The 13,892-nt window shown below is 40.1% G+C and overlaps 2 protein-coding genes across 4 annotated transcripts in view; one reads left to right on the top strand and one right to left on the bottom strand.

Annotated features, from left to right (window-relative positions):
• LOC310836710 (growth hormone secretagogue receptor type 1-like) overlaps positions 1-13,892 on the top strand; it is a 202,755-nt gene that overhangs the window by 45,367 nt on the left and 143,496 nt on the right. The gene's annotated exons all lie outside the window — the stretch shown is intronic.
• FNDC3A (fibronectin type III domain containing 3A) overlaps positions 1-13,892 on the bottom strand; it is a 53,506-nt gene that overhangs the window by 30,736 nt on the left and 8,878 nt on the right. Inside the window, exons 2-5 of one of the 3 annotated variants that reach the window (XM_083722071.1) lie at positions 13,408-13,473; positions 5,101-5,241; positions 1,885-1,960; positions 319-395 (exon numbers count right to left, since the gene is read on the bottom strand). In XM_083722071.1, the coding sequence (XP_083578197.1) occupies positions 319-395; positions 1,885-1,960; positions 5,101-5,193 (246 nt within the window). In that variant the 5' untranslated portion in view covers positions 5,194-5,241; positions 13,408-13,473. The remainder of the gene's footprint in view (positions 1-318; positions 396-1,884; positions 1,961-5,100; positions 5,242-13,407; positions 13,474-13,892) is intronic. The other 2 variants (XM_083722073.1, XM_083722072.1) reach the window with 2 other exon arrangements.

The following is a 13,892-nucleotide window of genomic DNA, read 5'->3' on the forward strand; positions in this document are numbered from 1 at the left end:
CATTAAGCACAGTGCAGATAATAACACTTTTGTTTAAAGAAAGAAGATAATTTACATAGTAAAGTGGGGAGGGTGAGAAAGAGGGCAGGTGCACCTGATTTCCTAACCATGGTAAAAAGACTAGCAAACGATGCACCAGGTCCATAGCAAGAGCAGCTGTCTTAATGTGGCAAGGAAGCGAGAGGAGAGATAAGATCTGCTTCCATCACACTTTCCATTTAACACCTTTTTAAAGCATTGTTAAGTGGGAAATCATCTTCTTTTTTCTTGGAAAATCTCTCTCTTTTGCAAAACCATCAAAAGACTCTTTCTGTTTACCTGAGATACATAACCAGGAGGCACATAGATTGGAGGCACAGAACCATTTGTTGACATCATAGGAACATGTGCTGGACCTAAAAGGAAACCAAGCAACAGAGTGTTCACGTCTGCATACTGTACTGAAGTGTGTGCAGTCATGGTTCATTTGACAATCTGATAACCTAAATTGTGATTATGCATATGAATACACATTTCATTCTTATGTAAAAGGTTTTCAAAGCAATTTTCAAGCCTCTTCAAAGCTTCAAAATGCTGCAGGGTTTTTGACCAAACCAGGTTGAGTAAGAAACTGTATAGCTAGAGTGGTTGATGGACATAAGAAGTGGAAACACAAAGGGATGTATCAGAGATGGCCTTCATGTCTCAGAAAATTAACACATTAAATTACTGATGAAAAGACCTGAAGCAGATTTTCAAGGACACTAATGATACATCAATGCTAGCAATGGATGATTGTATTACAACTTATGTAGATTTATATTGGTAGCATATTTTATTAATACTTTTAAGTGGCAGTAAACCCCACCCCCAATGTACACCAACTTAATGGCCACCCCAACAATGGTCCACCCTGCATGGACCAACTGTAATCAAGAATGCCTCCCCAGCACCCTGCTCTGTGCACCAGCAGGCCATACTATGGCTTGTTGGGTCATTTGAATCCAAATAGTTGGAAGTAAATTGGCAAAGCCCATGCTTGGAGAAATTAGTCCAATGGCTACTGCTAAACCTACATGTTCTACAATATGTCAAACAAAAAAATACAGTGATGATGTGGGTGTGTGATAATATATATGGATGATCTAATGAATGGCCTGTTTTGCTTCCCACACGGTGAAGACTGTTCCAGAAACAAAATAATGCTGAATTAGTATTGCTTTCTACTACTGAAGGGAAATTAAACTAATGCAGTGAAGAGGCAGCAAGTAGCTTTGTGAAATATTAAGTTCCTTTATGCACTTTCAGATCTTTGTCACATCCCACAGGAATTAAGGAACATCTCTCCCTCCACCCCCAAACTTCTACTTCCTCCAAAGCACCAGAAACTGACACAGAGACAGATTGCTGTGTGCACGGAAATATGCCCAGTGAAAATTCCCTTATGAAGTCAGACTAGATGAGTTCTGCTCACACTCAGGATCTGACTGTTTATTGTGCTTTGGCTGAGAAAGGTTTCCACCAGATCAAACTCGTAGCATGACCTTGGATTACACCCACCATGAGACACTTAGCACTTGGCTTCTCTGCATTAGCCACTTCAATTTATTTGCTCCATTAGGAACCTTGTGTGTTCTCTGCTTGTGGACTGGATGATTTAATTATGGACAGGGTGTGTGAGTGTAAGGAATGCATGCTGGTAGAAGAGTGACCCTGACTTGTAGCAGGTAATCAACCAAGATGAAAGTTTGGTCCCTCTGAATAAAAACTCTATATTGTCGCAAAATCATAAACATTGGATAGTATGTCCCAATCACATTTAATGTACTGACACAAGAAGGCATGCAAAATCAAATAAAAGCAGTTTCAGGTGACAAATGATATAAATGCATATGAATTCATCACCTGGGATACATTGAATGTGTCCATCTTCAGTTCTAATTGTGAAAGTCTCTCCTGGATTTACCTGTACAAGAATAACCTAAGAACAAACAAAACAAACAATACTTTCAATCACATCTGGAAGCAACACCGTTTCCCAGAACACACACACATGTGAAAATATTGGCAATACAATATTAGTTCTAAACTGTTTCTACACTTAACTATTCTGTAACTAGGGATGTAAATATTAGTTGTAGCAGCCTTGTAAATAATCCCACAATTATTTTGTAGTAGACTTTATCTCCCTGCCTGCTCTGTACACCTATTAGTCATTTATTGTGCGGGGGGTGGGAAGGTAAATGCTTTTGAACAGCTTTCCTGGCCACATTGAAGCAATTCTTTTGTGCCGTACACCAATTTTCTATTGCTTTGTGTCTAAGTGACTTAAGACTATTTACATAAAAAACAAACATTTCTATCCCAATTTTAGCTGCTTTCAAAAATTTAGGACTGGGATTATATTTCGGCTGCTCAACCTGTTGAAAGGCAAGAGTATGGCCACAGGCAACATATGAAATCTGCAATGGTCTGTCTGCAGTGGATGCCTGTTTGCTCCTGAGATAGTTCAAGGTGTACACTGTTATCTTCAAAGCCCTCAATGACCCTGTGCTCAGAGTATCTGTGGGAGTATTTCCTCCAATATACTCAAGGAGATGTACCACATTTGCTTTAACTTTAAATCATTTATATCTGCTGACTTTTTCTGGTACACTGGACAATTTAATCACTTTGGGACAGCTGTCAATCACCTGAAGGTACAATGACATCAAGTGAGCTGTTTTCCTTTGCCCATACAAACCGCAAAGGCTTAGAAAGCATGGGGTTTTGCAGGCACCACCAATCAGCTGATCAGCAATGAGTCACATCTTATCTGTCATATATGATATCAGCTTGTGGGGCAGATGGGTATGACTTTGCTGAAACAGACTTGCTGATCCAACAGAAATGTCTGGTGGTCCTAATTACGTCCATGGGCTAGAAGTTAGCGAGTGAAGTAGCAGGTGATATGGATCAGGCAGCAGTTGAGACCCAGAAGAGCTTCTGCCAGTCAGAATAGATAATGTTGCACTAAATGGGCAAATAGTCTTCCCCAGTATAAGGCAACTTCCCATATAGATTAAAATATTTTAAAGAAAGCAGTACCCTGAACTTAACAGTATCCATTCTGCAAAACTTTGTGGATCAATCATTTTTTAAAAAATCAATTGACAGTAAACTAACTAAGCCTTTCTTCTACACACACTTACATTGTGACCAGAGAAGTATAGTGGCAAATTGCATTGTTTCCAAAGAATGTTGCCTCAAGCCAGAAAGACAGCTGAAAGTCTAGTACCCAAGAATGATGCCCTGTACTTGTTTGATGTGCCCAGAAAATGTGAAAACACATGCTGGAATTAGCCAAGGATAGAACTGTAGAAGGTGATTTATTGCAATATGCAGAAGTGGGAAAGGTTGTAAAGCATATTTTGCATCCGAAAGGTCCCAGGTTTAATCCTTGGCATCTTCCGTTAAGGCTGGGGAAAACTTCTGCATGAGAGTCTGGAGGGCTCTTAGTGTACTCAACTAGATGGATCAATGTTCTGATATGACAAGGCCAGTTCCTATGTGCTTATGATTTTCAAAACATCAGCCACAGTTGTCTTCCTTTTCTACAAGCGTTTGTAGCCTGCAGCTTTCTGAATAGCTAATTAAATACTTTTCAAGCTCTGAATCAAGCATTTTGCCATTATTTTTGGAAAACAACATTCTTAAGGTTTGCTTCTCCCCACAGTGATTCTACAAAGTATGCTTTGTACCATGTTTATAGAACTAAAAGTCAAAATGAGCAGTTTTTCATAGAATTTAGAAATAGTTTTGCTAGCTTGTGCTTTGATTTTAAGCTTAATTTCTCTAAATATGGAAATGCTCTTTTTTCAGCGTGTTTTGTCTAGAAATGTTACAACCAAAGACAGAAAATGCACACTCAGAAAAGAGCCAAGTCCACACATATGTTGATCATATAATATGGACAGGAAAGGTCAATGATGACCTAACGCCACCAGAAAAATAATTACTGTCAAAATATGTTGTTCATACTGAACAAGCTTTTTTCCCACAAGAACTAAAAGACCAGAAGCCTTTGGATTATATCCAAATTAATAGTCACATTGAGAGCCTTTCTGATTACAGAGCAGGGTAAAAATATTTTAAATAATATAAACTTTCTCCTGCATGAACTTCATTGAAACAAATGCACAGACATTCCGAGGACACCAGGCTCTAAGACTATACAAAGGATACAATAAATAAAACATTTAATTTATTAAAATGTTCGACTTTGGAGTCTTCCCAGGACTCCCAAAGCTGCTTATAATGTGTCATAGGTGGCTGCTTTGGAGAAACTTAAGTCCAACACCCAATGCTAGCTCTCCACCCTCTGTTGCATGGAACTGGCTGCACAGAGAGGAAAGGCATCTTCAAGGTAGTGAAGAGAGCCATGGCAGAAAACAATGTTGATGGATTTCTGTCCCATGAACCCAAGAGCCAACATTCCATGACTGTGTGTTACCATCTTAAAGATTATCCCATATACAGATCGAGACAGATCCAGATTTTAAATCTGCGCCTGCAGTTACGTGTTCACACAAGCCCTGAAGAATAAACTTAAGTTAAGGATAATTAACTTAAGACAGGCCATAATGTAATCCATTCACCTCTTGCAATACAGGCACAGAATTAAACTCTCAACACATAAGTAAAGCCAAGCTGAAGCCAAGCCAAGTGCATGCATTTTATGGCACTTGCTGAATTTACAAAACATATATGTATACATGTCAAATCCATTCTTGAAAATTAGCATGGACATATTTTACTACATTGAAGATCCTTTTCCTCATTCAGTGTACCATTTTTTATTTTTTATTTATGGCAGTCTCATTATCTTTATTTTAATGTTGGGTAACTCTGCCATCCAGTGAAGTTTTCAAAGACAACCAGCCACACAAAAGAGGAGAACTGGTACGATTAAGGTAGCCATACAAACTGACATTGCTACAGGAGCTGTGTCACACTATTCCCTTGGTATATCTGTAATTACGGAGGGCATGCTCTGAAGACAATAAATCTAAGCGTTTACAGAGTAGAATGTCACCTCTACCAAACATTTTGGCCATTTTCATATCATGCTGGTCCACTTGCCTGTTGTGTGTTGTCCCCATTGACCATATGAGGTAGAAGTGGCACTTCATTCAAAGCTGGTGTGGCTTCTAATGGAGGAGGCTGCTCTGCCATTACAGCGAGAAATGATCATTCGTTGACAGTTCCTTAAAAAAAAATCACCTGGCGAAACAAAAAAAAAACCCAAAGAGTTCCAACATCAGCAAGTTTTGATATTTTGGTTTGGAAACACAGTCCCCTGAACAGAAAAGCTCAAGCACAACAATTCAAAATGTCTGTGCAAGTGGAGATAAGGGGACACATCTTACCAAAAGTGCCCACCTTAGAACTATAATCAGCAGTTTTAAAAAGATCCATGCAAGTGCGACTCAGGGTAACATAACTAATTTTAGTGTTTGGATTACATTATGTCTGCTTCTGTTCTCTGTTAACACATCTCAACACAGAAAAACACTGCAAGAAGGGAAGAGCCCTCTCGGACAGAGTAGCATTGCTCAACAAGTATTCAAATTATTACTTTAAAAATATAACTGGTTGTGAAAAACATGCTTAAAACATATTTAGTTGCAGGTGGCAACTTGGGGGAGAACAGAACACATAGGTAGCATATTAGGCATCTTTGTCCAATTCTGGTTTCTAGCACAATGCGAGATTAACACTGTATTCCAGTATTATGAATGACTTGTGAGATTCAGAAATAAATTTCTTAGCCCATCCCGAAGGCTCTGTCTGGGCAAGTAAGAATCCACAAACAGCACATTCCCACTAAAACATTTTAAAATTAAATCAGATTAAAATACCATTTAAAAAGTCCCCCACAGCCTGCCAATTTAACCTTCATCCCTAAAAGATAGCCCAGGTGGATACAGTCTTCCAAGCTTCTAAAAAACCATCACATTTGGGCCTTTGAGCATAAGCGGATGGCCTCCCATGGATGCTAACTTTCCGAGTGTAGGGAGTTTCTTTTACACAGGAGGCATGTAAATATATGATCCCCTACTTGCAATCTAAAGTGACACAGTCTTGGGAATGTATTGTGTGTTTTTCTGTCACATTTTAATCAACCTTCAAGTTGAAGCTGAAGAACTGCCTTCAAAAAGTGCCATTTAATAGCTAATGTCAAAAGTCTATTTGGATACAGTTAATATTGAATAGGGCTGCAAGACTAACATTATAAGACACTGAGATACTGAGGTGTACAATTTAAATATTTGGAAAGATTATGACCTAGTGACTTCCAAACCTACAGGGCAAAATCTGCTCTGCATAAGGATTCCACCCCTTCCCATCCCTGTCTGTACCCACTAAATCCACTATGGAAGCTGGTGTAGCATAATGACTAACAGCTTCAAAAGAAAAACAGAAAAATAGGAACCTGATTTTATTCTGAGAGAAACCCTGCTCCATCTACTTCTACAAGATTTCAGAAAGATCTTTCATTTTCATTTCTTCATAACATTTACATTTGTTTTTCTGCCTTTCCGCATGGCTGAACACAAGATGGTTTAAAGCCGTAGAAATAACAAAATATACAACAAAGATTACACATCCTATGACAATCCAGAGCAAATGAAGTCATAATAAAAATATGACTTTAAAATAAATAACTTATACAAAATTTCATAATCCATTTAGAATATATTACACAATAAAATTTACTCTAAAAATAGCAGCTCGTGATAATTAAACAGAAATTCACTCTCAACAATTACAATAAACCATTACTAGACTATAATCAATAAAAACTAACAGCAAAGTCACAATACATTAAAAGCCACATAAAAAGATTGAATTGAGCAACAAAGTCACATAACTTTTTATTTGGAGGTATCCAGGGTGAGATCGAACCTAGAACTTCTGCATGTAAAGAATGCATGCAAAGAGACCAGCGAGCAACAGTCTCTAGTGCAAATCTTACCCCAACCACAAATTTACTAGCTGGTTTTAGCCCCCAACACAGGGATAATAATACCATTACAGAGTTGTTGCAAAGGTTATAATGATTACCTGTGTGAAGCACTTTGAACACTAGTAATAAGCTAAATCATGGTACAGTGGTACCTAAGGTTAAGAACTTAATTCGTTTTGGAGGTCTGGTCTTAACCTGAAACTTTTCTTAACCTGAAGCACCTCTTTAGCTAATGGGGCCTCCCGCTGCTGCCGCAGCGCTGCTGCACGATTTCTGTTCTCATCCTGAAGCAAAGTTCTAAACCCAAGGTAATATTTCTGAGAGAGCGGAGTCTGTAACCTGAAGCATCTGTAACTCGAGGTACCACTGTATTGCCCTTTACACCCAGAACACAAACACTGGCCTGATTCAGACAAAACAATCTCAGTCAACTGGTTTATTGGACTGGGAATAAATGTTCCTTCTCCCTCTTCTATCCTCCATCCTCCTGTGTACCATAATCCAAAATTTCCAGGGTTTGTTAAGTCACAGCTTCCTGCAATGCCCCAAACAGGAAACTGTAGCTTAATTACTGATTAGAAAGCATGATATGAAACCAGGAACACATCTAGGGAGAAAGAGAAAGCTAGAGGCAGCAGGAGTGGGTGGGGAGAAGGCAAAAGATTTGAGACCAGGTTCCTGTGCAGACATTCCCCTACTGCTTCACACATGCTATAGCCAGGCCTGGGAAACTCCCAGGACCTAGAATGTGAGACAGCTAGGACAATAGCTGGCTTTTATTTCTTATATTAACTGAAGAAGCAGGTCCACTTCTTCCTCCATGTGATCTAATACCTTAGTATGTACTTCAAAGCTTAAATAGAGTATGAGTTGTATGTTATTATGCTATTTACTGGGGCTATTGTTTTCTTGTGTTTGCTATGTCTGTTGACAGCTCTTGATCTGACATGATTTAAAACATGTGATTTGCATTGAGAGATCGGGTTTTTTGAGTAAACATCAGAAATCCATTATTAAAAGGCTGAATTTATAAGAGGCACATGTTACAATGTTAATATACAACACGGAGCTGTCCACAGCCTCATCAGCTGGTGTGACCACTACAGTTCACATAAAACCAAAGACCTGCCAGCTTTGCTTAACAGAAAAGTCTCCAATAGCCACAATTGCAAAGCCTACTCAGAAGTACCAAAAACCCTTAGAGCAGAGATTTCCAAACTGTGTATAGTGACAAGTTTGTGTGTCGGCTGCAGTGTGAAGGTGTGTCATGTGAATGCTTCCTGCACTCCTCCTGTGGCTAGAAAGGGGTTAGTTTAACCTCCAGTTTGCTAGTAAAATTACTGTATCGCAAAATGATGTATGTCTAAAAATGTGTGTCACCAACATGAAAAGTTGGGAAAGCTCTGCTCTAGTGAGTAATATTTATAGATAATCTGGGCAATCACCATTCAGAGTAGCCCTGATGAGTTTTTAAGAAGTAGTCTTAAAAAGCCATAGTGTGTTTTCCAGGTTTTCGCATCACAAATGTAAAAGTACATATTCTACTGTCAGAGGCAGAGCCCTTCTGCATACCAATTGCTGAGGCCGCTGTTACACTCAGGTCCTGTGGGCAGATTTCCCATGGGCAGAAAGTTGGCCCTTCTGAAAACTGGATAGGAAGTAGGAAAATGGCATAGGGCATACTGCTCTCTCAATCAAATTTAGAGCCTTTGGTTTGATCCAGCAAGGCTCTTATGATTTAAACATTTCCCACACTGAAATCAAGGTTCTTAACTTTAGCTGGATTGCTCCCCAAATGTTTCAAAAAAATAACGGGCACCAGAAGCTCATAATTCAGAACTACTGATTGTTCCTACAGGGGTTCTAATCTATAGATAGGCAGCACACATATAGGAAAGATCTCAATCACTGTGTCACGGAGGTGCTCAGACCACCTACCCACTCTTCTCTAAACAAGACCCTGCTTACTTCCCTCCAGCTCTAATATTGGAGCCAAGCACTGGGGTGACCAGGAATCACTGTTCTCCCTACATCTCAACTTTGACATGGGAAGAGGGGGAATGGGAAAGGGGGGCTGTGCTGAGACATGGGTCAAGTAGAAGGGGAGCAGCAGGACTCGGGTAAACTAAAGTTTTGGCATGGCTACCAGTGCTGGCCAAAATATGTGAATCCCAATGGAAGCTATTTGGTCTTTCCTGGAAAAGGGCATATAACTTAAGTATAATGGTCTTAATGCTTTCTTGTATCTTGTGGCTCGCAGTTATCAAAGCTAATATCACATTCAGATCTGGCTGTTCTGAGAACAAAGGAGGTTTACAAACAACAACATTAAATGAACTGTAGTCCAGTCTGGCAATCTCAGAGGAGGAACACTTCAGGGAACAGTAATGTCCTGTTCCTGTCCACCCCAACCCCCCCCCCCCATGAAACATGACTATGCCTTGAAACATGGATTTTAAAAATGCCCCATACTTCTTTTAAGAACGTATTTTCAGGTTGCTGAAAGATGCAGCTAGTACTGCATTTGAAGCTACAACCAAGTCCAGCATAATTTTTAATTAAAAAACACACTGTTAAAAAGGTACCAAACTTTAAGAAGGGTTTGCATGTGAAGTAAGATGCCTAGAGTTGGATCATTCCTGCAAGAAAAAACCTTAGTAGTTTCTTTTGGGCTTCTGACTCATTAACCCCAATATTGAACTTTGGGAAACATACAATTCAGTTTAACTCATGTTTGTTTGGCCCTGCAAATGCAAAAACAAAAATCGCCACAGGCAGGTATTTTTGAATAATCTTTAATATGAAAGCAGTCATAGAAATAAGTCCCCATAACTGAAGACAAAGCCCTCTACAAACCTGAAATTTCTAGACCGCCTCTCCTTTGCTATTTTTCCCAGTTAAACACATCTGTAACACCTTGTTAGATTGCTTTTGAAAGGGCTTCTCTCCACTACAGCAGGACCACACACGAACATTTCAGGCAAATTGGTTTCCATATTGCAAAATTCAAGGGAGGTTGGAAAAAAAAGACTTTTGACAGAAACCCCGTTATAACTTAATTTCGGGAAGGAGGGGGTGGCATGGACCATCACCTCTCCATAATACCAATCTGTTCATAAACTAAATATATGTTTTTATTAAATCTTTAGAAATAATGTTAAATGTTTCCCAAGGGAGCTTATATGCACCCCTTTTTTGTGTATAATATTTGGCTTCCATCCAGAAAAGTACCACAGGTTATGTTGAGACACTGGACATGTTTCTTAGGTATTGCTCAACAAGTACACATAGTCAAACATTTTCTGTGTTCACAGATGGAAAATAGCCATATAATTAATATGTGAAACAGCTTTGGCTGTGGCAGGGATAAACCACTGCAGGGTTTTTTGAAGAAACAAAACAAAACATACAATTCCTGAAACACTCTGAAGTACAAGAGACTTCCTTGTAGATTTCCTCATGAACTATGCTATCACTCACATTATATCATTTACAAAGATAGCAGTCTGCAGAAGTGTCTGAAGCAAAATTATTAGCTCCGTATTAGCATTAGGAGATTCATTTACCACATTATTATGAAGATCTGTATAGGCTTAAACTTGCCGCAAGCAAACTTAACTTTCATGCTTTAATGCAATCATCTAGGATGAGTCCACCTTGCAGTTGAGAATCCTGTACTTCATTTCCTCTATGCCCCATAAGCTAAGAGGAACGGAGTGTAATGGAGCCATGGGTGAATAAAACTGGCTGTCATTTATCCAGATCCCACCAAGAGTTCTCTTTCATATACACCACAATCACATTGAAGGGGGAGAGAAAAAGTGGACCATTTGCTTTGCGGGAAGCTCAATAGGTTTACTAGAATGGGAGATGCACCATGTCAGCCACACCCCATGATATTGCTTGGCTACAGTTATAACTGCAAGTAGTAACAGTAAAACAAATAAACAGCTGGTTTCATTTGAAAGCAAAAAATCAAGAATCATTCAGGACAGGACTTCTACAATGGCTCTAGCATTGTGGGTATCATCTCACAGTACCATGACCCAATATTCCAGGTGTGGGGAACCTTCGGCTCTCCATATATTGCTAAACTACAAATCCCATCACCACTAGCCACTGACTATCTTTGCTGGGGCTGATGGGAGTTGTATTTCAGTAACACCTGGAGGGCCAAAAGTTCCTCACCCCTGAAATATTCTCTCAAATCATCGGGTAGGCTTTTAATAATGCAAGGAGGGGAGGGAAGAGAGCAAACTACCTCGAGATCTTGAAGAGCTGCTGCCAGTCAATTGGCAATACTAGGGCAGGTATACTAATGATCTGACAGTGTAAGACATAGCACTGCATTCAATGATATTTCTATTCAGAGCAGACCCACTGACATTTTTGGATATGAGTAACTTGGATCCATTTATTTCAATATGTTGGGGGTTATTGGGTTGTTTTTGTTTTTGTTTTGATTATGTATTTTGTGGTTTTATATTCTGATTTTATCCTGAGACCTGCAGTTATAGGGCGGTATACAAATTTAAATAATAATAATAATAGTTCTACTCTAAGTAGAAATGAGTTAACTACAACCAATAGCTCATTATTCGCTAGCAAAAATATTATTATTCAAAACAAAATGCACCAATTTACACAGTCCAGCACTTTTTCGATGAATAATTTTGACGTCCTGAAAAATGGTACTTCAATTTTACAAGGAGTATACAAATCCCTTAGTTCAGGGAAGTGATGGTCAGGATGATAATCCAATATGGAAGATTTGTTCATCTCACTTTTCCCAAGAGTGAAAGAATATATGTACTCTGCCTCATTTTTTTAATATCTGGATTCAATTTTAAAGGGCATTTTAATGCATCAAGAAGTCTCATGCTTATCTTTCAAAAATTATCTGACTCAGCAGGAGATCCATACTTTAGCAGAACTGATTTAAGCTTAAGAGTATGGGACACTTCTTCACCCTATTTATATATAGCGTACTGTACTTATGGAGACCCTCACAGCAGCAACTTGTCTCTCTTTCTCTTCATTTTACAACTTCTGTGCCAGAACTGTTAGTGACTCATGGCCACATCCTGCCTAACAAATCCTCCTCCAGATAATCCTCTGTGAATTCTCCAGAGAGCAAGGGACCTGAGGCTTAGGGGAACCCTACATGCTGAACACAGACACTACCAAAGTTTAAAATAATAAGACCGGGTTATTAATTTTCCCAGCTTGTAATGTCCACATATAGTCCAAGGAAAACTCACTTGACTTTAAATACTTTTTCTGCCTATAATTGACACTGATGTTATGATTTTGGTCTAGCTGCTCAAATATAGCAGCAGCCACTACTACATTGGGACGCAGGTGGCGCTGTGGGTTAAAGCCTCAGCGCCTAGGACTTGCCGATCAAAAGGTCGGTGGTTCGAATCCCTGCGGCGGGGTGCGTTCCCGCTGCTCGGTCCCAGCGCCTGCCAACCTAGCAGTTCGAAAGCACCTCCGGGTGCAAGTAGATAAATAGGGACCGCTTACCAGCGGGAAGGTAAACGGCGTTTCCGTGTGCGGCTCTGGCTCGCCAGAGCAGCGATGTCACGCTGGCCACGTGACCTGGAAGTGTCTCCGGACAGCGCTGGCCCCTGGCCTCTTGAGTGAGATGGGCGCACAACCCCAGAGTCTGTCAAGACTGGCCCGTACGGGCAGGGGTACCTTTACCTTTACCTTTACTACTACATACTTAGATTATTATTCTCAGTAAAACTGTAGCTTTAAAATGATTTTTTTAAAAAATGAAAATCTAGTTATAGGGTAATACCAACACTCCATCTCAATCAATTGGATCAGGAGTTTCCAAGCAGAAAGGCTCAAGAGCATGCAGCATCCAATATACAGTGGTGCCCCGCAAGACGAACGCCTCGCAAGACGAAAAACCCGCTAGACGAAAGGGTTTTCCGTTTTGGAGGCACTTCGCAAAACGAATTCCCCTATGGGGTTGCTTCGCAAGACGAAAAAAATCTTGCATCCCCCCGCGGGTTTTTTTCGCTTTTTTCGCCCTTTTCTTAAGCCGCTAAGCCGCTTATCAGCTGTTCCGCTGATAAGCCGCTTAACCGCTGATCGCTGGAAGCTGCTTGACAGCTGTAGCGCTAATCCGCTAAGCTGTCAATGGGCTTGCTTCGCAAGACGAAAAAACCGCTAGACGAAGAGAATCGCGGAACGGATTAATTTCGTCTTGCGAGGCACCACTGTACAGCCAAACTCTGGTGAAATGTGGTTGGTTGGCTGCAAGGGACAGCCAACTGAATCCTGATCTAAATGAACAACAACCCAAGATTGGGTCATACCATTTGAGGGGAGGGGAAAGAAGAAGGATGAACTATCTAAGTCTTCTGTGGGAATGATTCCTGGGTGGTTGTTCCATGGCTGCTTACCTGCTCCCTTTGCCTGGGTGGTGTAGAGCTTCACTGTTTGGTGCTTTGGTGCTGAATGATCCTTGCCTACAGTTGTGACATAAGAACAAAATAACATAAGAAAATGGCCCAACTTTTCCAGCAACCTGTTCTCACAGTGGCCAACCAGATGCCCCAGGACATCTCTATCTTCCTTTCCCCACAAAGTATCATTTCCCCAAGGTACCAGGTAGAATGGATCAGAACTAGACAGGCAGGCATTCGTGCATCCAACTGCAAAAGCCAGAAATGTAGGAAGGGAAAGCAACCTATTTGCCCCACTCTCAAACTTTCTAGCTCAGAATATAAGGTGGGGAGGAAATGGAGGAAAGGGAAAGAGGAAAAATAATGGGAATTATGTTAAAAATATCGTTTTGTATGTACAAAGCAATGTATTTAGGGGGGAAAGTGGGTACTTTTCTTAAATAGAAAACTGGAGAAAATCCTGAGCTACTAAAATGACTCTG

Source organism: Podarcis gaigeae (assembly GCF_964106915.1).
Source record: "Podarcis gaigeae genome assembly, chromosome: Z".
Classification (NCBI taxonomy): Eukaryota; Metazoa; Chordata; class Lepidosauria; order Squamata; family Lacertidae; genus Podarcis; species Podarcis gaigeae.